At 42.8% G+C, this 25163-nt stretch overlaps 1 protein-coding gene across 4 annotated transcripts; it reads right to left on the bottom strand.

Annotated features, from left to right (window-relative positions):
* Positions 1–851: 851 nt before the first annotated feature.
* kmt2ba (lysine (K)-specific methyltransferase 2Ba) lies at positions 852–24367 on the bottom strand. 4 transcript variants are annotated; one of them, XM_047344305.1, is made up of 37 exons: positions 23963–24367; positions 20110–21553; positions 19752–19918; positions 18919–19002; positions 18656–18812; positions 16225–16495; positions 15957–16018; positions 15547–15792; positions 15274–15383; positions 12587–13102; positions 12251–12364; positions 11983–12129; positions 11640–11732; positions 11306–11423; positions 10985–11098; positions 10652–10842; positions 10462–10563; positions 10151–10261; positions 9933–10009; positions 9613–9794; positions 9321–9406; positions 8784–8918; positions 8504–8662; positions 8201–8318; positions 8021–8099; positions 7751–7911; positions 7454–7615; positions 5871–7333; positions 4939–5765; positions 4667–4789; positions 4265–4380; positions 3915–4040; positions 3457–3709; positions 3202–3312; positions 2987–3070; positions 2773–2902; positions 852–2642 (listed from the first exon to the last, which is right to left on the bottom strand). In XM_047344305.1, exons 1-37 carry the CDS (start codon positions 24266–24268, stop codon positions 2367–2369), a joined length of 9021 nt encoding a protein of 3006 aa, XP_047200261.1. In that variant the 5' UTR covers positions 24269–24367; the 3' UTR covers positions 852–2366. The 4 variants fall into 4 exon arrangements, with proteins under 4 accessions (XP_047200261.1, XP_035037856.2, XP_047200260.1 ...); XM_035181965.2 differs by having other exon boundaries at positions 4939–7333; XM_047344304.1 differs by having other exon boundaries at positions 4667–4786; positions 4939–7333.
* Positions 24368–25163: the final 796 nt, after the last annotated feature.

Below are 25163 nucleotides of genomic sequence, written 5' to 3'. Positions count from 1 at the left end.
ACGGTGTTCTTCCTTTGACCATTATGCAATCAGCAATTATGTTATTTCAAACCAAATGACGATTATACACGACATGCACACCGATTAATATGGAACTCTACATTAAACACATCCGAACAGCTTTGGAGTGTGTCATGACACAGATGTCACATTTCCTACAGTAGGGGATATTTGTTCAGAAGCACAGAATCACACTTCGATCTCTGAGAGCAGTTCACAGTTTGCAGGTGCCGCTGGTTTGTTTCTTCGTAACACACAGAAACTTGATAAGGCTGTTTTTGAAAATGCAGCAGTAAAGCCAGCCGCGTAAGAGGGTGACTGCCACGTCCCCGAACCTGAGGGTCAGGGCCCCCTCGGAGGGACTTAAGGTGAATGTCAGGGATGTGCTGTGGGTTTCCTGTGATGAGTGGTGCAAGTTGAAGTCGAAAAAAGATTGAAACAAGAGTATATGATTGCATTAAGCATCAAGTTTCAAGAAAGATATCTTATATTATATGTATATTGTTTAAAGTTGTCTGCGACTGAAATAATTAATTTCTAGTTTTCTTTTTCTCTATTTTATTATTTTATTTCTAACAACTCTTCTTTTGGTGACACGGAATATAAAATATGAGTGAAAGGAAATAGTCAGATTTTACTTCCAATTTTATGGCTTATTGGAAATATCTATAATTTGTAATATAACTGCATTGTGATGGTTGTTTTCTTTGGTTCAGTCATAATACTGCATTATTAGAAAGAGCTGGTTTCTGGCAAGGACACGGACATTTGTCACACCTTCTAACGTTTGAATTCAATTAATTTAATAAATGCTTAATGGTAAAAACATTTGCAAAAAGTCAAGAAAAGTCTTAACATTTCAAATCTTTATTGAACATAAATTAAAAAAATGTATATAAAAAATATTTAACAGGTTTTAGAAATTCTTTATACAACTTTATACAAGCAAAAATCCATTGTGACAAAGCTTTGTTTCAAATTCAATTGTTTATCCTAAGAAAACGAAAACAAACATCTACTGGGTTCAGCTTCTACGTGAACAGGCGGGTGGAGATGCACATAGGAGGAAAAGAAAACAGCGGATACCTTTACTCAGGAAATCATTGCAGGCATAATAATAAGTCAGTGTTTAATAGTAGTGAATAGGGCTGTTTTCACACTATAATAACGTGATAAATTACAAAGACTGAACAATGAGGAAGCAAATGTTTTTTAAATGAAATCTTGCTTCATAAACACCTTTGAGGTAGAACACCAGTGAGACAGGGTGAAAAACAACCACATACAAAAAAAAAAAGAAAGATTAACTTAGGATCATGACTCTGCATCATTCCTATAAGTCAGCCTTCACTTACAAAAACTAAGTTAAAAGCTCAAACACATTTATTTCCATTAGCTTGTTTAATATACATTTATTGTTCAAATATACAAAAATACAAAACAAAAAAAGATTCATAAGGGACTGAGCAGAGCAAGATCACTGTAGTAACTTTGAACCCTGCACTGTGGAAAACTCCCTCATAGACCTTAAAATACATCGACAGCACAAATGAACAGATAAAGAACAGATCAGGGGGATAAAAGCATTTCGATCGCAGCATCTCTGCCGTTACAAATAAAAGCGAGATGTTTCTGAGAGGTGGAAAAAGTTTGGGTGACTCGTATTAAAAGTACCCATTAGGGTAAATGTCATCAGCACCTTATTGTCGTCCCTGTGGCGTCCAGAGTGATGTTAAAATGTAGCTGCACTACAACGTGCACAAGGTGCTTTGAGTAGACTTTTGTTCGGAAATAGAAATTAGTCCCGTCTGCTGTGACACCAGCGCTGCCTGAGAGGGTCTTTTCAAAATAAGGTGCTGATTTAAATTAGTTGTCGTCATCCCTTTCTGAGACCTGATATTTACAAAGACACCCTGTCACCAGCATAGTAATGGAGCCATCTTTACATACTAATAAATGCAATCGGGTTATTTTAGTCTGCACCGTTTTTTGGCTGGTAGTTGTCACCTCCCGAGCTCCAGCAGAGGCTACCGATGACAAGTGAAAGACTTGAAAGACTGAGGTGTATCGAACAGTAAATGAATAACGACAAAACGAACAAAAAGAGAGCGACAATCCAGCAGTCACGAAACTGAATAAATAGTCCTCTTCCGAAGCTTTGACATATGGCTCTAATCTGGTTTCTCGCCCAGTCGATAAATTAAGCTTCCAATGAAGTGAGGACTCAGTAGATCAGATCTGTGCACATCGGCGCCCTCTCTCCTTATGGCAGCGTCACAACAGTCGCCTTCATCGATTCATCAAAGTCCGCCTTCTGAATTCAAGTGCATAATTCAACAAGATGACCATTGGTGCGCGGCGTCGTGCTAATTCAGGAAGCGGCGGCAGCGTCTCGTCGAGCAGTTGCAGTGCAGCTTGCTGTCCTCGTCCTCGATGGGGAACTTGTAGTCGTAGGTGAGCTCCTCGCCGCGGTAGATCTTCCTCAGGGCGAAGATGACAATGTGCTTGCGGCCGTCCACGTTGATGACGCGGGAGTAGCAGTTGGGCTCGCACGAGTGGTTGATGAAGCGAGCGGCGTTGCCCTGCATCGTCGCGTCCACCACGTCGAAGTCGTCGATGCGGAACATGTAGCAGCCGATGCCCTGATGGAGAGTAATGTTTTTAAGAAACCGACATATACACTGTTGACACATTTTCACTGCTTAACTACAGTTCAATTATTCCTGTTTGATTTAGGGTTTTTTGTTTTCAAAACCAGTTAAAAGTGCTGACCTTGCTGTCATAATACTTCTCCCTCATATCGGTCAGGACAGAGCGAATGACGGTGCCGGCGTACTCGATCACCATCTCCCCAGCCTCGATGTTCCTCTTACAGTACAGTCCACGCCCGTGAATTTGAGATCTAAGACAATGACAGAAAAGGAAATGGGTTAATTTATACATTTCATTTCAGCATACATACATTAAGCATTTCGTTTTTCATTACCTGTAAACTCCAACTGCTTCTTTGGATATTTTCTCCAGGTGCCTGAATCTCATGGCCATGGGCAGCTCACTGCTGGTGGCTCGTCTGTCAGAGGAAGGTGGTAGAAAAGGTGGTTTCAATATGGATGACATTTTAAGCTCGTGTTTTCCCTGTGGCGTGCAGAGGGTATAATTTCTAATATTAGGATCATGGTGGCACAATTTAATTAATCTCACCGGGAAGATTTGAGTGGGAATTCATCCTCTTCTTCATCAAAGGGGGCGACGACGTCCGGGGGCTCTCTGTGCTGCGATGCCAGGAAGTTGAACATATCAAATGTTGCTTTCCTGATTAGGAAGAAGGAAAGAAAAAATTAAGTTAACAGACAAAGAAGTAAAAAATAAAAGACACAGAGCAACAGAGTATAAATAAACTTTATGAACATTTATAAATTTAAAAAAAAAAAAAAAAAACTGGGACCGCGTTGGTACCTTGTGTAGATTTCAGTTCGGGCGCAGCCACTTGGGTTGAGGGGAAGCTCTTCCTCGATGGCATCACAGCGGTGGAAGCGGAAGCGGTGGTATTTGCAGTTCGTGGCCCCCTGCAGTTGCTCCAGCAGGAAGATGACGGCATCGTGGACGACACCGAGCACCCGCGGCCCGCTCATCCCGCCCAGAGGCAGCTGCTTCAGGTGGAAGCCTGCGCGAGCTTCAAGGACACCGTCAATCACTGCACGCCAGGCGACTGAGGGAGGAAAGAGATGAGGGAGGAAAGAGATGAGGGAGGTGTGGGAGTTCTGCAACGCTGCACATCCACAGGACTGACTTTCATATTCAAACTAGGACAGAATGATATTCTTATAGTTTATGCAACTCTAAAAATCAGTAGCACATTTGTGAGTGAAAGCAACAAGCCTGTCAAACAGTACAGTCACTAAACAGCCCCTTACCCTCGATGCTGTTTGCTTTAACACTAAATCCATCATCACTGGTGATTTCAAAGCGCAGGTGGGGCTGGTTCATGTACATCCTCTTTTTGTGTTTAGGTGGAGGAGCATCTTCGTCTGAGCTGAAACCTGTGGAATTAAATGTAATTGCAAAAAAGGGTTATGTACAAAATTTCCAGAGCGGCTTAATAATTCAGCTTAATTAATTACAATTAGTAAGGAAAAGGAAAACAAAGGGATTTGTCTCCAAATGCTCTCAGGGATGTATTTTTACAGATTTACCAATCTGCCACACAAAGAACCTGATGCACTGATGAATAATTAAAGAGACATTCAAGGTTTTAGTCACAAACCTGTATAAGGGCCCCATTCAGAGAGGTCACTATGGCGAGCGCTGACCCACATGTGTGTTTTACTCTCGTCGCTCTGTGTGTTGGTTTGTGCGGATGAGCTGTCAACCTGAGGAGGTCTGAGGAGAAAGACGAGGCAAAAAAAATTTGTAATAGTATAAAACAATATGTGAAGTAAAAAGTTTTGCAGGAACTTTCTCCAGAAAGACAGAAAAAAATACTTGTTGCAAGAATTTTATTGTTTTTCTTTCAATTTTAGTCAAAATATTGCCAATGCAAACTTGTTCTTTTAAAATAAGCTGTCCTGATTATTTATTCTACTTACGAATGTCAGAATAGAGGCGGGTAAACATCTGTTAGTATGGAAATAAGACTACAAATGAGGATGTTTTAAGTGGAACAAACCTGGAGGGTTTGGGCAGAGGTGGAGCAGTGATTCTCAGCAGCTCAGGCTCAGACACGTTCGCCTGATCTAGATCGAGAATGTCCTTCATGCTCGGAGCTTTCATTCTCACACCACTCAATCTGCTGAATGAAATCAAGACAACATATTTTATATTCATGCTTTCTAACTCAAAAAAATACTTTCATCATGTAACACATCTAGATTCATATTTTCTAAAAGTTTAAATAGCTTTTCTAAGTTGCCAAGAAAAGAATTAGAAATCTTTCCATACCTGGCTTCATTAGCCTTTTCCAGCTCACTTGATGTATCCGACAAGAAGTCAATCTTGGATTTCTTCCTCGAGAGCTTTTCAGTTGTTGATGAGACTCTCTTAACTTTCACCAGGTGGTGTGATGAGGCAGCTGTTGGTTGCAAGTTCAAATCTGGTTCACATATTAAACCACCGGGCGACTCTGAACGTGCAGCTGGAGCCGGATCCGACTCCTCGGCGCCCTGAAACTGGGACACGCTACCCTGACTGGCATTTGGCTGCCGAATGTGAGTGAGGATGTTGGGTTTCGTCCTTGACGAGTCGCGGTGCGTCGCCATGGCTCTGTCGATGATGGCCTGAGCCGTGCTTTCCTCCATGTTGGAGAAACTAGATTCAGCGGCACTCTGCACTCCAACAGCAGCTGTGGTAGCGCTGCTGGTTTTCACAGGCACCACTCTGACGATGATTTTTCTCTCGGTTGTTGTGTGGTTACTGGCAGGAGTGGCGTTTGTGGCAGGGAGGCCGGAGCGAGGCTTTATTATGACACGAGGGACAGAGCGCTGCAAAGTGTTACGACTGTGGAGAATCTTGGCTATCTGGCTTATCTTACTGTAAGCAGGAGAACTTGAATCGAGAGACTGGTACGTGTTTGATTTCGGGTCTTTGACGAGAATCTGGCCTTGGCGGTTGACCAGCAGGACTTGATGGGCTGGGGCCGGGGCCGGGGCCGGGGATGAGGCCGAGGCCGAGTTAGTGGCTGCAGCCTGATTCACAGCCACCGCCTGCTGCTGACTTCCGGGTTTGGAGCTGTTCAGGCGGATGGCGAAGGTTCTCTGTCTGGCACCGGGCTGCACAGGTAAAGCGTTTAAACCATTGATTAGAATGGGAGCTGTGACTGTGCGTGGGACTGCACACAAAGTGGCAGCAGCAGGCGAAACAGACACATTACTTACTGTTTGAGTGGGCAACAGAAGTTTGTAATTAAGCTGTGGCGGAAGACATGGTTTTGGCGACAAGCGTTTAAGTTGTGGTGGGGGATGTTTCGTCTTCATCACAAAAGTCTTCATCATTATAGGAGATTTTTTGGTTTCAGTTTCTGGCGAGTAGTCGGGGTCGTTTAAATCGTCTTTATATCCTTCAACCGAGTCAGCTGATGAGGTAGTGTCATCTTTATCTTCTTCAATGGTTCTTGGGTAAACTATCGCGCCATCGTCAGCAGAAATAAAATGGCCTGTACTTGAATCCAAAATCACCTCGTTTTGAGATGTTGGCGTTTCAGAGCTCATGGGGACCTCAGAGCTCATGGGGACCTCAGAGCTCATGGGGACCTCAGAGCTCATGGGGACCTCAGAGCTCATGGGGACCTCTTCCTCCTGGAGTGAAGTGTCATCTTGTGCGTAATCTGACTCGAGGAGAGCAGTCGGCGGTGCGATTTCCTGAATCTCTGGCTCGGTTGTTGCTTGTTGGACCGTTGGGTGTGCCACAGTGTAGATCGACTCCAGCCTCTTTAGCGCAATGGTCAGCTGTTTAGTTGGTTTATTTTTGTTATTGGTCAGAATGTTAATGTCCGGCACTTCGTCGCTGCTCACTTCGCTTTCATCGCTCTCTGAGCCGCTGTCTGCTCCATCCAACTGTGAGATCGACTGTGCTGAGGGGAGCTGACCTGAGGCATCCGAGCCGCTCGCTGCTTCACACACCACGGTACGGGAAAACTTTAAGTAATGGCTTGAGTCTTCATCTTCAGAGTCATTCTCCTGATTCTGTTCCTGCATTTCCACATCCTGCACTGCGCCTTCCACCTCTCCTCTACCGCAGTGAAGCACCACGTTCTCCGTGAGCAGAGCTTCATCGAACTCGAGCTTCGCATCCAGCATGGAGGCCACTGCCACCTCTGTGTCAGTGTCAAACACAGTATAAGGCAGCTCCTGGGAAATCAGGTGGGCAACTTCATCTTCCAGGTTTTCCGGGGCGAGTGAGATCCCGTTGGTTGTGGCCACGGCTGCGTCTTCTGCCTCGGACGATGCCAGGAAGTCTTGGGGAACCTCGGCAGAGACCGGAGTGGTGATTTTAAAGCTCTGTCTCCCTTTGGGGGAGTGAGTGATGACTGCTTGCCGCGGTGACATCCCTGCAGTGATGCTGGAGTTGGATCTAGGCGGGGAGCTCCAAACTGGTGATGTGGAGTTTTGTCGTGACAGAGGAGGCGAGGCTGGTCCAACGCTTGATGACCTTGGTGGGGAGTTGAACAGTGCACATCTGGAGTGGACGGTGCCCCCTGAGCGGAGAGTCATCGGTACAGTGGGATCACTGTCTGTTGGGGAGGAACTACAGCGGCTTCTCGATGAGAGCCTGCGAGGCCGACGGGTGTCCTCCAGGTCCCTCAGTGTCAGGATGTGGTGAGATTTGGGGGGAGCGGATCCTGAAAGCATCAGATAACAAAGTGAATCCACTAAGACAAAGCACATTTAACAAGAAGAAATAGCATTTGCAAAGGTAAATGATAAAAACAATTCAAAGATCTTTGTGCCTAAACATCTACCTGGCGATGGGAGAGGTCGGGATGATCCTCCTGCTGGTCTCCTGGTCTGTGTGTAACCAGGACTTTTGGATCCAGGTGTGTTGTGCAGTTTAGAGTTGGGTGATGGGGTAGTGGACTTTATTGGGCTGGATGAGGTGCTTAAACGATCAGGAGACTCCATATCTGTCAAAGAAGAAAAGACAAAATGACAATAAGTTTTTCAAGCTGCTCTACATTGCTGATATACATACATTTTCATGTCAAAGTCTTTAGTGTCAATTCTCTGAGTGTTGACACGATCTGTACACTCCTCCTCACCTCTGAGGTGTTTGGGACTGTGGACGATGGTGTGATTGTCCTCCTTGTCCCATCTCAGATCCGGTTCCTCACCGGGCAGAGGCGTGCTCACTTCTGTCACCTTACAGGTGTACTTACAGCGCCTGCGGGGGTCCACAGTGCTCCAGTACAACCGAGAACATCTAAAGAATAAATGGAAGAAGAATGTGTTGCATAAATAAAACAAAAAGAGGAGTAAACCCCAAGGAGTTCATTTGTCAATATGGCTTTATAATGACAATGGCCACTTACTGATAGCCGACAGGATACAGCATTCTCCCATTAGACGACAGCTCTGACAACACACCAAGTTTCTGAATCTGCAAAGAGCCTGGAAAATAAAAAGATAAATGATGGGGTTGAGCGTATTGGCCTAATGAAGACACACACACTCCGTAAAGTAGTCAAGAACCAAAATCCAGATATGTTTACCTATGGTCATGTTTATGGTTTCTGGCTCGAGGCCGGTGAGGAACTTTCTTCTGAAAGTAATCCCCTCGAAGTCGACGTACACCCGTCGAGGGACTTCAAACCCTTCCCCAGACACCACCTGCAGAGGCACAGTAAATCTTATATCAGTACAATGCAGAAACAGTCAACAGGTGTGAAATGCAAGTGGTTTCACTAATATTCTATTACTTGTAATAATTCTGATATGAAAACATAAACCATAATTTAGGAACTATTATATAACCAGAAAGAAAAGAGAAGCTTAGAGGAAAACTGTGTTTGTACCTTTGCACTGACGAGATCCCTGTGTTTCCAGCAGAACATCTTCCTGTCCTGCTGAAACACACAGCTCTGGGCGCGAGCACACATGAAATGGAAATTACTCTGGCAGGTGGCGAGACAGCAGCCCACAGTCGCTCCCGACTGTCCACAGCGATCACAGCGCTGGAGATTGAAGGGAAAAAACAGTCATGTTAATACAACGTCACATATACGTTTGTCACAGTGTTATGCAACGTGTGCAAACTGGAACACTTGAGGCTGTAATGACAAGATAACAGCTTACCAGGTGGCGCCCTCTGGAGACAGCGGTGTGCACTTGCAAAAGAGCACCGTTGTCCTCATACACCTCTGCAGACCAAAGGCAGCAGTTAATGTGCGCCCATTCATTCTGCCCCAAGTATAACAGCCGTCCTGCATCCTATCAGGGGAAAAAACATTCTTATCACTTAATGAACAGCAGACAGTGACCATGTTTTTATGACAAGCAACATCACAGTCAACCCAGGTCTGCTGCAGTGGAAACATAATGCAGCCGGTTTCAAAGACTTGACTCTGTGTGTGAAATACAGTCAGAGGTGCTGAAACAACTATCTACAGTATTGATTATCTGTTATTTTTTACTGAATTTAAAGTTTTAAACATTTAAATGTTGCAGCTTAACTAATGTAAGGATTTGCTGCTCCTCCTTGTCTTAGTTTATACTATAAAGGCTGCATATCTTTGGGTTTAAGATACACAAATTACTTATTAATCAATAAAATAATCTGCAAACGAAAAAATGATAGCATTTATTTGACAACAGTAAGACAGCTCAACTCACAGCAGGAGCAGAGTCTCCATATTTTTGGCATAGTGCACATTGCCTCAAATCTCCAGTCCTGATGGATTTCAGGTCACCTTTCACACCTGTGAGGGAGGAGAACCAAAGTAAGTAAATTCATACATCTAATAAAGTAGCACATTCTTTTTTGCATTAAAAAGTGAGACAAACTGCACAGTTGCAATTTTTCAACTAAGGATTAAATCCACTGTAACCGTATCACAAAACGTTCTGGGTAAGATCACATTCCTCAAAATACATGATACAGAACAGACGACAGCAGTTTCCATACCATGTGAATGCAGGGGGAGGCTGCGGGTCGCACCAGACTGCTTTGTAGTGAGTGAGGATAGCAGAGGGTCCGATTTCCCCGCTGGTGGGCCCCTGGACTCCTCGAGCTGGTATGTCCTCTCCAGCCACTGTGCATAGCTGTGCTCCTTAGATGGTGGAAGGACGGCCTCAGGGAGCATGCCGCTGTGGAGTGAAGGAGACGAACAGTCAAACAGGGGAGACATTTGAGACAGCTGTCCATCTATGACAGAATCCTGAGTATCTATTTAAATCACATATATTGAGCATGAACACCAATAACACTCAAGTTGAAACATTTACCTTGGAAATTCATCAGAGAATGAGTTCCATTTTTTTAGAATAGGGGACGGAAGCCAAGTGAAAATCTGCTCCACCAACTGTCAGAAACAAAAAATGTAAGGTCAGAAGAGAACCTGGGTTAAACTGTGAAGGACAGTGTCTATTCTTGGACATTTTGGACAATACTTTAGATTAAACTATTAACTTTGAGTGTATTTTTGGAAGAGAGGTGAGCTTACTTTGACATAGTGTGCCTTGGCCCGAGTAGTTGGCCTCTGATCCTCAGGGAAAAGCTCTTCCTCCCTCAGCCACTTCCTCATCACAGAGTTGACATCCTTGTGGAACACTTTCTGAGTGGGTGAGAAGAAAAAAAAAAGAGGTTAAGAGTTTGATCCAGAGCATCTCACAAAAGTGAGTTTCAGAAAAGAGAAAGACCTGCAAAGGAAGACAGTCATAACTTCGTGACATGGACTATTTTCATTCATTTTACTGAGCTAAATGTTGTGAGTGATTACCAGAACAATCAGATTATAACAAAGAATAAACTCACTATTGAGGTGTACACTCCCTCTTCAAACTTCCTCTCCATCACTTGCAGATCACAGACGGGTCGCTGTTCCCTAAAAAACCCTGAGTCGTTTGTTTCCAGACACTGAAAGACAAAGAACCATATTAAATAAAAAAAAGTCATTAATATAAACTGATATTAACAAGCACTAGTGGCTGCGGGTCTCTCTTACCACTTTACAGATAAGTAGGTGCTTGGTGGCATCATGGGAGAGGAGGTCAGTGAGCACCTCCTCAAGCCCGGCGATCAGCCTGATCTGCAGCTCCTCCTTCAAGCAGCTAGGTTCACTCTGGTGCTCGCTACAGGGTGAACAAGTGAAATCCATCTCCTCCGTTTGGCTCGACAGCAAACCACACAGCTCCTCTGCAATCACACAGATAACGTTGGTTTCTAAATCAAACATATGCTTTCTAAAACATTATAACACTATACCTGTCAATCAAGAGCAGGAAGTCATTTGTGAAATCCCCCCTTTAAAACCCATGTATAAATTAGCATTACTCACCCGAAAGTCCTTCACATTTGTAATGAATCCAGTGGCTGCACTCTGAACACTGAATCATCTGTGCGTGTTGGCTGCTGTCGTCGTAGCACTTCTGGCACACCGTACAGAAATTACCTGATGTAATTAAAATAATTAGTGTCACACAAGTACAAAACCGACAGTGTTTACAGTGAGTACAAATATAGGTCATCTCTCTGGGCAACACTGGACTTGTTTGGTTAATTCATAACAAAGTCTGGGAGGTTTATAACCAATGACCCTCACATTTACTGAACACTATAAAGCCTTCAGGAAACTCTGCCGTCTCTCTTAGGTCTTTACCTTTCTTGTGGAGACAAGTGCAGTCAGGGCACAGGTCCTGCTCATGGTTCCAGGCCAAGTCCCAGGACTTTCCAGGAGTCACACCGCAGCTTTTACACCGAATGCACGTCATGCACACCTACACAAACACAACAAAGTTAGTAAATAGCACAAATAATAAGTCCAGAGAGGATTATTCCTCAACCAAAACCTCAGAGATACTTGATGAACAGTTCATTTGTACTAACGTTTTTTATATCAAGGTCTCACAAGTGGATTAAAGTAAAATTTAACATTTTATGACATTTGTGAATTTTCTATGATCATGCAAGAAGATCAAGGTTAAATTAAATACCCAGGGCAAGCTGCAGTTCATAGGTTTAGGGTATGTTGGTCCCAAGCAGGAAGGATGGTAGGAGGTTTGGCATCTTTTGCACTGCAACACAGGCTGGAAGGAAAAAAAAAAGAAAACACACAGAGAGAGAGAAGGGTAAATTAATAAGAGAGCTGTGGTTATCAGAGAGGAAAAAACCTCTGTCATATAAACTCTTCCAGTTATTTCCTTTTTTGTGCCGTCTACAGAAGATGGCACTTTTACAACATACAATACCTCAACCAAAGTCATAACACTACAAATCTGTTTTCAGCAAAGATAACGGATACGTTCATGTTGTGATACCTCTGCTGTGGTTACATACCTTCGTGCTCTTGCTTTTACGTCCACAAACGTGACAAAATTTGCAGCGCCTGCAGCACCAGTTCTCCTTGTTCTCCCCCTGGGGGCGCTCCTCCGGTGAGAGACAGAAACTGTGGAAAGGCTCACAGCAGATCTGGCAGAAGATCAACTGTAGGGGGACAAAAGACCAAATTTACAACTTCACTAATGAGTTTACAGCTGTAAAATATGAATGGGAGACAGCAGCCGAACATTCAAAAGATCAGTGTTCACACTAAAAGCTGAAGTACCTCATGTCGTCCTTTACTGGCGCAGAGCAGACAGACGGGTTGTGGTGTGGTCGGGACAGATGTGAGGACGCTGAGGCCGCCCATGAGCCATACATTCTGAACAGCACAGTCCTCCTGACAGGCGCAGGTCAAAAGAGTTTTATTAGTTTGAGGATGATCAAGCCAAACTACAAACTGGATTATAACAAAGATAAATATGCGTACTCCTCAAGTCCTTTATTAACCAGGACAAAAGCAATTTTCTTATTTGAGCTAAAGGAAATTGTCAAATCTAAATATTTGCTGGACATTTGTAATATAACTTCCCTGCCACATAGTTTTAATGTAAAAACCCACCTTGAAGTCCACGTGAATCTTGTGCTTGTTCTGCAACAGGCCCTTATGGGGAAGTCCATTAGTTAACCCCGTCAGGGTGTTCACTGATGCACACTCTGCAGAATTCTGGGAATGAAGGACAGAGTGCGTGTCAATTGTTGGACAGTTTTTCGGCACCGTCTCTTTGACAGGAACGTCCTCCCCTTTCTCCTCTTCAGGCAGATCCGCTCGTACGTCCTTCTGCTCATCTCGTTTGCCCTCCTGCAAGTCTGTGTCTGGATCAACAGTCTGAGACGGCACTGCCACAGTTTCATCTTTGTTAGCTCTGTATGTCTCAGTCAAAACATGTGGGTGCTGCACCTCAGACTCCTGAAAACACGGCTGTGTTGAAATCTCTGTCTGAGCTGAGTGCAGTGGGGACTGAAGTTGTTGAAATGAGGATGATGATATAGGTTTGTGTAATGCTGACTGCGCCACAGACTGGGGCAAACGGTGCAAACATAATCGCAGGGATTTCTGTGGACGGTCTGTTGCGGCCTGTGGTGAAAATGGAGAAGCAGGATGTGTTACATGCTGGGACAAATCTGCAGGAAACTGTGTTATGGCCAGTGTGGTCTGTTTTACAGGCTGGGACAGTTCTGGAGGAGACTGTGAAATAGCGGTCTGTGTTAAAAGCTGGGACAACATTGGATGCAATAGTTCCATGCACCAATCCAGACACCAGGGCAACCTCTGAGACATAGCAGCCTGCAGGATAAAATCAGGCAGACGGTATAAATGTATTTGTATCTGCCGCTGCAGCTTCGGCATTGGGCTTCTGGTTGGGCTGGTTTCAGGGAAACTTTCTCTGGCCTCCGTCTCTGCCGTGTTCTCCTGTTCCTGTGGAGGAGGGGACTGCCTAAGCCAACCAGCAAGACAGGTTCCATAGTGACACCAATACCAGTGGCATGCAGAGGCGGCGACCGGCAGCAGCCAAAGTGATAGAAAAGGGGGAGGAGCACTACGTCTTCCAGTGTGATAGCCAGGAATAATAAGTGAGAAAAGGGGGAAGTAGAATTTAGCATTCCGTAGATTGAAAAGAGGTTATTTGAGGTGTAAAAGAACAAATAAGTGATGAATTTAAGTCTCGAGAAAATAGAGACTGGCAGGTAATGACAAAACAAAGCTAGTGACTAGTTCAACACTTTAGAAAGTCCGCTTCATGGCAAAATGCATGGTGTTGTTCTCTTAGTTTGTCAGTTTCAGAACAGGGTTTATCAATATTTCCTCTTTTTTTTTTTTTAATAAAAAGGAGACATTTATTTTAAGTCTCCCATAACTTAAAGTATTTTCCTGCAAGTGTGAACCAACACACACACCCAGACGACAGTAAATATCTCATGAAACTAATGACACACATACACATACAGTGCGTTTAGAACTGCATTGTATGTACATCCATGTATTTACATCTGCATGAATGTAATCATGTATGTAATCCGTACATGATTACATTCATGCAGGTGATGCAATTAGATGTTTATATGTTGTAACAGCGTTTCCTTAACAGTTGGTCTCCACTAATAACCTGAAAACATGTTTGTTTAGTGTTGGCATGAGTCCTGCACCAACTAGTGAACTGTTCATGAGCAATGTTTACATTCTGTTGCACTCAGCTCCTTGAGAAACTTGCCATTACAATCCTTCACTTAGCACTGGGGACAAATCTGCAGGTAAGAAAAGGGAAAGCCAGGAAAAGATCCATGCTGCAATGCCACTGACATGACCGCAACCTTCGTCCTCTTCATTCTCGTCTTCAAAATATGGTGGCTTCCTTCATTACTAGTGTACTTTGATGAAGGAAGATGAGATTATTGACTTGTGACCACACAACAAACATTTCACACGCACCTGCCATGATCTCAGACCATGACCGTGTGCATGTGATAACTTCAAATACAAAAACAGCGTTACAAATTTGCAAACAACAAATAAAGATGAAAATAAATTCAAGCAGCATCTAAACATAGATAAAGGGATTATAAAAACTATGCAGCACAACAGATGATTCAAGCTATTGAGATTTAGGGGTTAGAAACAATTTAGGTGCTTTATTAGTGTATGTGCCAACTTCAATCAGCAGAAGCAAAAAGTCTGGCAGGTGCAGCAGAGATAATCAATACTACCATCATCAACCATTATTATTATTATGTACAGCCTCAAACACAACTTGAGCAGACTGGGTGCTGTGGGTTCCTACCACAAGGAAAATGGATTGCATTTTGCCATGAACAGAGCTTCATTCATCTGTTAATTATAAAACATGAGGTTAAGTTCATGCAAGGTGTTTAATGAGAAGGAGAAACGTAAAAGTCAGAAATGGGAGAAAAGCCAGGTACAATATTAAAGCAGTTAATAGAAACATTCATTCAAGCACAGAGGCTTCATTTGAAAAGGAGAAGAAATGAGATACAGATCTGGGCAAACTGTTATTTGAAAGTTATAGTTTTATTTATTATCTAAATAATCGTAATTTTGAGCGTTAGTTAACAACTTTATTTTTAGTGGCCAATTTGTTGAAGAAATACAGGATTTAAACAGTTTGTATTGTTTAAATTTGTTAACGTGACCCATCGGGATATTTAGCAGATGACAAATAACCACAAAAAACATTTTCCAATGATACAGTCTGCCCAGGGTTGATTATGTAGTGCACTAAATGGTTTTACCTTGTTCGCTCTGGGTCTGCTCCCGACTCCTCTGGAGAACAGCCGGCGATGCTTCACCACTTCAGGTGCAGGGTCGTCCGGCCCTGATCTCCAGTCTTGAGGAGCAGGATCTCCAAAAGAAAATAAACGGATTCAAGTCAAAAGTCGTATGTGTACTGAAGGGTTTCAGAGAGAGCACTATCTTTTTGTGCAAAGCAGCTATGACCCTGGGATTGTAAAATGATTTATACATTCACAAGTTTGAGTCATATTAACAGCAAAAGCTTTAATTACCTTGTTTGCTCGCAGCAGCAACATTTGCCTTGACTGTTGCTTTATCCTCATCAGCCTCTTCTCCTATTCCCTCCTCTTCCTCAGATTCAGATTTAAGCAGGCTGCTGTAGGAGCGAGGTGTGATGTTACGCAGGGACTGTTTTCTGATTCCAGGGGTCACTGCAGACGGAGCCTCGCCTTCTCCTCCCAACTCCCAGTTCCCGGTGTCACTGCTCGACATAGAGCCTGACATCCGCCTCTCCTGGCCTGAGAAACAGCATTCACATTATTAATTACGTACACAAATCAAAATATTTAGATATCCTATTAAATGGCTTTGTTCTCTATTAATTTTCACAAATTCATCAGGTGGAACTGAAACTTTAACATTCACAGCAGGAGCATCATGTAATTATGACATCATGACATACCTTTCAGTGGTCTGACAATGCGTTCAAACTTCGCTTTCACAATCTGGTCACACTTTCGGTATCTGGAAGCAGAAGAAAGAAGTCCCATGTGATAATATATCCTGAGTAAAGCTCAAATGCTCATGTGCATTTTCTTGAAGTTCTTCAATAGTCCACAAATGAGAATTACCGTATCTACATAGTTTACCTTGTGCAGGAAAATTATCATTATCATCAGTGTGTATCTCTTTGCACAAAACAATATGAATTTATGACTTGTTAAACTCACATGCAGCACTGCCGCTTAGTGTTGGGCCCTCCAAATTTGGGCTTATCCAGGCAGTTCATACACTTGGCGCAGTCCACCTTTATCAGACAGCCTTTGCAGCCCTGGCAGCGCCGGGAGCGGGATCCCACGCCTCCAAATCGTCTCATGATCTTCCTCTTTCTAAACTTGTGGCCCCTCCCCCTTCCTATCCTCCTCCGCTGGATGTTTTCCTGTGAGACAACCCACTGAGCCCTGCCCTGATCAGAGACGTCATCGTCATCATCTGCCACATCTGCAAGCGAGAGACGGACAGGATGGGTAAAAAAGCCCCGGCAGATAATTCAAACATCATTACATATCTGTGATGTGGTGGGGCGACACCTTTGGATGCCAGAACTTACTATTCATTCTGCAGGAGACATTACAGGTCTAACTGCTGTGTTTGGAGGTGTTCATTTACTTATATACTCTTATTTACTGGTCTTTTGTCCAAGCTTGGTTTCTATGGCTACAGGTTACTATTGACTCCTAAAAAAAAAAAAAATCACTCTAGGACACATCAGGAGTCTGAGAGAAATCCATTGCTGGTGGACTGACCCCGATTTCAAAAACTACTGGAGCAGATTTGAAACAACCTCCTGCATCCTTCAGTGGTAAAATGTTAATACAAGCTGGCACAAAGCAACTTCACACAAAGAAAATACTCAGAGGTGGAGACTTTCAGGTGGAATCATTTTTAAATAGTTAAAGTAGCAGGTATAACCTTGTTTAAGGCTCCATTTTTCCCAACGGCACTAGATGTGTTCATTAGGTTAAAAAAAAAATTCAGGGTAGTGAGTCTATTTGTCAAACAGCACTTCCTCACCTCATACTGAGTGATGCTCACTCGACCAGTGTTGGGTATAGCTTTCCAACAGCGGTGGCTAATCTGTGTGTGACAAAAGATATTTTTGCTGGAAAATATTTTTGTTACAACTACATTGAACTAATAAAGCAGTTCTTCTTTTGCTCAGCAGGTTAAATTTGCCAAAAGCAATAAAAACTGGTTTTCTAAAAAAATATTTTCTTAATTTGTGCTTGTAACTACAGAAGTTTATTTATGCCAGTTTGAAAGAAATAGTTTAGCCAGTGGTTTTTTATTATTATAATACACTAGTAAAGCAGCTTTGCCAAACATAAAATGGTAGAAAAAAATTTGAGTATGGACAATACTCATTTAGCATTTAAAAAAATATATATAATGTTAACCTACCAGACAGGACGTTATCAAGTCACTCTGTAAATGATGAGGTTCTGCTGCCTGTTCCAGGGTTCCAATAATTGCTACTTTAAAACTTTCTTTGAATACCACATAGAATGTAACTTAATACTTATTTCGCGATCATAAAGCTCAAATATGAAAGTATGACGGATGATGAATAAGGACAATTATTTAATATAACCTCAAATATTATTTTAGGCCAAGAGTAATATTGATACTTGATAAAAAAATATATTGGCCAATATTTATTTCTTGACACAACCCATAAGATAAATAAACGTTTTTTTTGGAATTGTAATAAAAATATGTTCCGGGCAATTCTCAAAACATCTCTTTGGTATTTCTGTGCTTAGATCTCTTGCCATGTACGAGTGGCCATATACAGTATCCATCCATATATGGGAGAAGATTGAAATGGATGAAAGACTATTTCAATCATGTCTAAAGTCAATATTTAGTTTCTGTAGCTAGCGGTAGTGGCGGTGTTTGCTATAGGTCTGATGGTGCTGACTGAACTCCACAAAAAATAAATTAATAATCCAGTGTCGGAGCTTCAGAGGAGGACATATCTCCCAACAGCACACAATGGAATACAAAAGAATTTCATGGCAAACATTAATTACTGCTTCAATGGCCTTTTTGTGAAAACGGATTCAGACCTGCATATACCCTGTACTACACTGTACACATACTTTCTACCCTGTACTTGTACGATCACGTCTCCTTTGGTTGAGATCATTCCTTTGTGTTATGTGTGTCTGTTTCTGGACAGTCGAGTCTGATTAGTTAAAACTACGAAGAAGTGCAGTCAGCACATCTGTAAGCAGCAGCATTTCCCTCGTGTCATCAAAGACCGTGACTGTTTTCTCTTTGTTGGTCCAAAAGAAAAAGACAACACACATGTGACTTTCCAAATACAATGCAAACCAAGAATAGTTTACAGGCTATTTACAATTACAGATATGAGGATACATACTACTATACTCGTATAGGCTATTTACAAAGTTTACACAGTAAGGAAAATTCCTGCATGTGCACATTGTAAAAATTAAGTTGATTTTAAAGTTAATTCTGAATATATACCACAGTTAAAATGATCACACATAAACAGTGCAATGTAAAATCCCCACCCTTGTCTGAGTTAAGACAAAGGGAGGTAAATTTGTGCCCTCTACTGTAGACACACTGTACCTTCTGTTGCGGGAGAGAAGGTGATGCCCTCTCTCTCGTGCAGAGGCAGAGCGCTCAGTCTGGGAATATCATCTGGCACCATGGCACGGGGCTGCCCCAGAGCCACTGCTGCTGCCCGACACACGTGTTTGATCCTCGGACCACCCAGCGGCGGCTCCTGCATGCACACAAACATACACAGACGCACAAAAATGTAGGACGCTTCTTGGATTTATCCAAATATATATAAGGTCAAACTCACATTTTTAATGTAGGAGCATTACCTGAGCACTAGTATCTTGAGGAGATGTAACAACTTTCCTCCTCCTCCTTCCACTTACTGGCACCTGCAATTCTCTGGAGCCCAACTATTGGTCCAGACAAAAAAAAAAAGTTTCATGAAAAACAGTACAAAATGAAAATAATATTCAATTCCTAATGATATGAAACAGAAAGGCAGCACATTCTCATTCCCACAGCCTGGAAACAAAAATTATTAATGTTTAAATACAACTGACTCAAATGCTTTGAAGCTTTGGACATTGTTATGATAATCAAGATTCAAATCAGAAAAGTCAACGGAAATATGGTCAGAAAAAGATATCTCCAAAAACAACAATGCCACAGAGAGAATCTAAAGCCAGAAGATGAGATCAAGCACAGTTCAAAAATCCTATTGGACTATAGGCATGACCTCAAGCTTATTTTTGAAAAATGATGATACCATTAATAAACAAATGGCAGTAAATATAAATGCAATTTGTTCAAGATAAAAGATAAAAAGTCTCCTGTCCGTGGTAAACACAGCCCAAGCATCGCCTCTCTGACACTTTTCATTATGAATGCATTACCACATAAATCCTAGTAGCCCATTAAATAAGAGCTTTTAATGCAAAATCTGTCATTATACATCAACATTAATAATTAACAGTTATTCTCAGATAGGCTGTTTATTTCAGCTCTACAGATTTAAGTGCCCTTGGAACGATTTACAATGTGTAAGCACCACTCCAAGGAGCAGTGAATATATTATCTTATTATCGAAGACTGACAATGTGTAAGTCCGCAAAATGTTCAGTTTCTACTTCAGCACAGATTTGATGTTTCGGGTTCTTACCTGAGACAACTTGAGCTGCTTCTGCTGATCAATCTTGATGAGCTGGACTTTGGCTTTCTTCAGCAGGTGGAGCATCCTCTTATTAGCTCCACTGAGACCTATTCGATGGCTGGGCCCACTGACTTCTAAAGTCTCCTGAACCTCCCCCGTCATGCCTTTTGCTTGATCTGTACCAAACAGCAAAAAAATAAAAATTATTAAACTGTTCAGTAAAGCTAAAATATAATAAATTTACGTATATAAATATAAACCAAAGGCGTTCTGCTGAATCGAAAAACCAAATTTTCCAGTTAAAGTTAGGGAATTAAGTAGCAAGAGCTTTCTAATTTACAAATAAAAGGAAAAAAACAATCCTTACTTTTGCTTCCACACTCTTCGAACGGCGTTTGAGAGGGCTTCTCCGCATCAGTGTTCACCACCACCGCTAGTTTCCTCACAACACCAGGAGAGTCCATCTCCATCTCTTCCATCATGAGCTTTGACCTCCGCCTCTTCTTGACATGAGCGCTCAAGCCTTCGCTGTGATACATGTGATCCTCCGGAGTGTCACACTGGCCTCTCTTTTTCTCTGCCAGTTTCAAGGTCAGTTTTTTTAGGTTCTTGTAAATCTCTACGTGGCTCGTGCCTGAGCTGGGCTTCGAAGAGAACTTCATCACAGCAGACGGGCTGTTGTAAACGGATAAAGAGTCACTGTCTGACAGCAGCGAGTTGCCATCATAACCTGACTCATGGGGTGATGCACTCGGTTTTCCATCCTCTCTCTGCTGACTCTTAAGCAATGTGGAAAAAGGGCCCTTTGGAAAGGGAATCATTTGCTCGTCCAAGAACCTCTTTGGAGTTTTAATAACTCGAGAGGACCGTGCGCTCATCAAAGGAGCGGAGGAGTTGGAGCTCTGCTGGACTTGTTCAGAAAAGGAGCTGTGTTCTCCTTCTGATGGAGTGATATTCTGTTCTTTCAGCTGCTCCTTGTCCTCGTCCTGCGTCAGTATGGCTGGAATGGCCTCTGGTACATATGTGTAAAAAACACGCCTAGTGCGAGTACGACCCAGTTTCGGGCGTCTGATGGTTGGCGGCGGCTTTCTCTTGCACCAAAACAGAGACTTTCTTTTGTGAATTCGTTTCTTAGGGGAATCTTCAGCTTTACACTCGAGGGGCATTGCTGCCTCCTCTCCACTCTGAGCACCGGCCTCGGCTCCAGCCTCCGGAGAGGCACCCGTACTCTTAACAATTCTCTTCCTCTGCCGTCTGTGGATGGATGTAAATGACAGAGCAACTGCTTGAGATGTGCTTCTGGTGTGCCCAAGTGGTTTCGGAGAGCTGTGTGGCTGGGACTGGTCTGTGTCCGAGTCTGAATCCTCTGAAAGCTCATCTTCCTCCTTGATGTCACCAGATGTTTGGTTTTGCATTCTGCCTGACTTGCCTGTTTCTCCTGCTTTCCTTGTCAAGACAGATGATCTTGTACTGCTCTGGCTGCCTGAGGCCTGCTCGTCTTTATGTTTGGCTTTTGTGGGGGGGACTAACCGCTTGCTACGCACTTTAATGATCATCTTGGGTATTTGTTTGTCTTCTTCTGGGCTCTCTTTGACACCCAGGCCTTCTTTGTGAATCCTAGGTACAATTTTCCCAATCAGAGCTGGTTTTGGGGTGTTGGGTATAACTTTTCCAACAAGATGTTTTGTTTCCGGAGAATGGTCCGAAGCACGGGAAGACTTCGCTTGGCTGAATGGCGAAGACCGTGTAACGGTGCCAGACGTCTTCTTCGGACAAACTGTCGAGGTCCCAAATCCAGTGAAATCTTCCTCCTGGAGAAAAACAGAAAAGATATAACATTTAGAATTAAATAGCAAAATAGGAGAGAGAGAAGGGGAATGAAATGCTGTAAACGGTCTGGCCGTCCAGGAGTCAAACCAAGGACGTGCTGCTCAGGACATGTAGGCCCATGTGGTATGTGCTCTAACTTTTCGGCTATCGGGCCCAGGTAAAAACATTCACCTGAATAAAACATTAGACTGTAACTAACAATTTTCTTCTATTAAAAGTAGCGATGAATATGGACACAAAATAATGACATATATTAAATAACCAACATTGCTATAATTTTGAGCGTTGATGTGTAATGAAGGTAATGCGGTAATAAGTATTTCCTTTCAAGCAAAGACAGTGAATTGGTTCAGCAGGTGCTCAGGTTTCTGAGTGTGTGGGACATTCACTGCCACATTCTTACTACCATGACGACATGTTGAAGAAACTGGTTCAGCATTCTTACTCCAGTGTGAAAGAGCTTTTCTCAATCCTTGAGAAATAACTAAGATATTATAAATGTGCACCATCTCTCTGCACATATCAATTGTAATAAGGTGCAATATGATGCAATCTAACTGTAATGTAGCATCTGAGCCATTTGGTGAAATAAAAATGTTTCAATATGGCCACTTCCATAAAATACAGCTGAAATATAATACTAACAAAGTTTAAGAAGAACAATCAGCCTCCAGCATCCTCTAATTCAGACCTGTCTACCTCATATGCTTAGACTGCACACTTCATCAAAAGCCCACTTCAACTTGGTTTCAAATTACTCACATCCATCTTCACATGCAAAATAGTCCTGCGATGAAATCTGTTGCGTCCAGCTGCAGAGCACGAGAGCGTGTGTGGCACCAAGTGACGTGTGGTGCTCCAGCCGAGCATCACCCACAAGCTTTAGCATGAGCCATGTGACTGTTTCAGTGCACACTTAGGGGATTGCATCAGTGAAGTCGGACTGGTGACAGACACTAAAGCCCGTGCTGGAGATTAAATTCTATTTGGAATGTAATATTATCACTGAATCCACCTGCCAAGCTCCGTACTGATAGTAGAACACCTTAGTAGAAAATGTCGTCACACACCGGCCTCTATGAAACACAATGAATGTATATTGACAGATCTGAATGGTCTATGTCTGCATAAATGATTAGTCAACTGACATTTCTTCTTGATGTATTGTTGTAAAATTTGTATTTTTAGGGTTTTCGAAAATGTTGATTGTGGGTAAAAAAAAACAATTACATTTTAACATAACTATTCGTGGGTTTTTTACACTGTGCTGTGGCACATTAGAAATCAAATGATGAATCAATAATGTAAACAATAGCAAGTTGCAGCCCTCGATTCTAGTTGCTAGCACTAAATACAAAGAAAGAACTGTGCAAAGACTAAAATATTATATTAATATTATACTCTCTTGACAACACTGACCATTGAAAAGAAAGTAAAGTGACAATTAAATAAAAGTGTAATTGTCCACTTCAGCTCACTCACTGCAAAACAATAAAGATTTCCCTCTCATGTCTGAGCAACCAACAACATTTGAAATCAATCCATCACACCTGCAGGTAGATTTAAACTAAGCCTGCACTGCATAAGAAATACACACATCTCTTTTAATACTTCTCTGATTTGGACTGACGTGGAAAGGACTGATTCCTGATCCACCTCCACTACCTCCTGAAGGAATGTCTTTGGAAACGTGCTAAACTAAGTCTTGACACTACCAGCTTCTTTCAGAGTATCACCAAACCCCATCTTTGTGATCTAACGTCCCTGTGTCCGCCTTCCTGTTGCAGAACCACGTCGAAAACACCGAGTTGTCAGCTGACAGGGAGCGAGAGGACCCCAGGTTATCAGCGGCTACAAGATTAGCAGTGTGTGTGCGTGTGTGCGTGCGTGTGTGTGTGCGTGTGTGCATGTGTGTGTGTGTGTGTATGTGTACAGCTTGGTAACTCAAACTGTTTTCAGGGGATGGGTAAACAAAGACATATCCCGGTTTCCACAACAAAACACATCCACTGCCGTTTCCTTTACCGCCGAAGTTTCCGCCTTGAGCCATTTCCATGCGAACCCTCAGCTGCCCAGACCCTGGTCTCCGTGTGTGAAAGACTGTGGCGACTTGCGGTCATTTCAAATCAATGAATAACTCGTATGTGCGGGGGAACCGACTGAACATTCACCCGTTGACCACTGAAGCATCGCCCGCAGCGAGCTAGCTACGATGTTTACAGGGGTTGGTGTTTGCAAGCTACCGCTAACTAGCTCCGTGTTAGCTTGAACACTTTAAATAGCAAACAAAGTGCTTTAAATGTGCCCCTTTTAAAACAGGGTGTGTTGGTTTGCCACGTTAGGATCCGTGGTCTCGATGCAACTGACATTAGCTACGTTAGCTCATTCACCTCCTCGCTGCTGCTGCTGGACTCGAAGCCCGCATCCCTCTGCCGCCTGTGCTTCTCCGCCACCCCGAGCAGGCGCAGCAGGGACGGGTCCTCGCTCAACGCGAGCCCGATGTTCACGGGCCTCGGCCCTCCGACAGCCAGCTCCCCGTCATCCGAGCCCAGCCTTCCGCGTCTGGTGCGCTTCTCCGACCGCAGCCTGCTGCGAGTCGCCCACGGCCGGCCCGGGAAGCGAGCCCGGGCCGGGTGTTGGATGTTCGAGCCCGCCACGGTAGCGGGAGATGGTAATCCGCCTCCCGATGCCGCCATTATTTACCACAACAACACGGTGGGCGCGCTGGCGGAGGGAGACTGCGGCGATGTGAGAGGTAAGATGGACCGAGGGCGCGAGATAGAGAGCAACCACTGAGGCATCATGGGAAAACGAACTTCGCCGACAGGGAGCGACACGTGAGCGACGCACTGGGCGAGTTCGCTTGTGAGGATCATTTATTATCCACAGCTCCAGGGACAAAGAGCTCATCTTTTATTTATTCAAAATACAGTAGCAGCCATATCAGGTCAGGTAGTATAATTCTATTAAAGATGTGCTTTTCCTTTTGTCTGATATTTCCTTTAACAAGTGATTGGTTGTGTAAATTAATAAAACAGATCAGTATTAATCAAGAATTTGTGTGTTAACACCCATATGGTATTCTAATGTAAATGGTTTATACAGCCATTTCAGATGAGTTTAGAAAAAATCTAAATAAAAGTGGTTCCATATATTCTTCTTTAACAAAACAGAACAGGTAATGACCGGATTTCAGTAATTATTTAAAGGACATGGCTTCATTTAACATACGTTATACAGTTGGAATAGCAAATACTTTGCATATGCATATGAATAATTTTAAAAATGCCTTATTTCTCTGTAGAGTGAAAAAAATAAAATTCATAACTCAAAACATTGTATGTAGTGAGAATAGTGACAGACAATATTGAATGCCCTTTCTTTAAATACAGAATAAAAAATAAATTTCAAGATGATAGTTGTTTATCATTATATTTCTCAATGGTAATTCCTAATCAGTCATATGTATTACATCCTAAATACAGTATATTCAGTTGTAGAATATTCATAGTGTATTATTTCATGAAGAACATGTTATTAGCATCTTTTAAGCCATTCAATCAGACACAGAAAAAGCAACAAGACAAAAAC

This window comes from Hippoglossus stenolepis, chromosome 17 (assembly GCF_022539355.2).
Source record: "Hippoglossus stenolepis isolate QCI-W04-F060 chromosome 17, HSTE1.2, whole genome shotgun sequence".
Taxonomy (NCBI): domain Eukaryota; kingdom Metazoa; phylum Chordata; class Actinopteri; order Pleuronectiformes; family Pleuronectidae; genus Hippoglossus; species Hippoglossus stenolepis.
This window is presented reverse-complemented; position numbering and strand designations above follow the sequence as displayed.

Bases quoted from the DNA above. Each gene is read 5' to 3' on its own strand.
- kmt2ba (XM_035181965.2), bottom strand. From the start codon at position 24,268: ATGGCGGCATCGGGAGGCGGATTACCATCTCCCGCTACCGTGGCGGGC. The intron at 19,003-19,751 runs GTAAGAACCCGA...CTGGACCAATAG, and splicing joins AGCAGCTCAAGTTGTCTCAG to TTGGGCTCCAGAGAATTGCA. The intron at 8,663-8,783 runs GTAAGCTGTTAT...TTCAATCTCCAG, and splicing joins TCTCCAGAGGGCGCCACCTG to CGCTGTGATCGCTGTGGACA.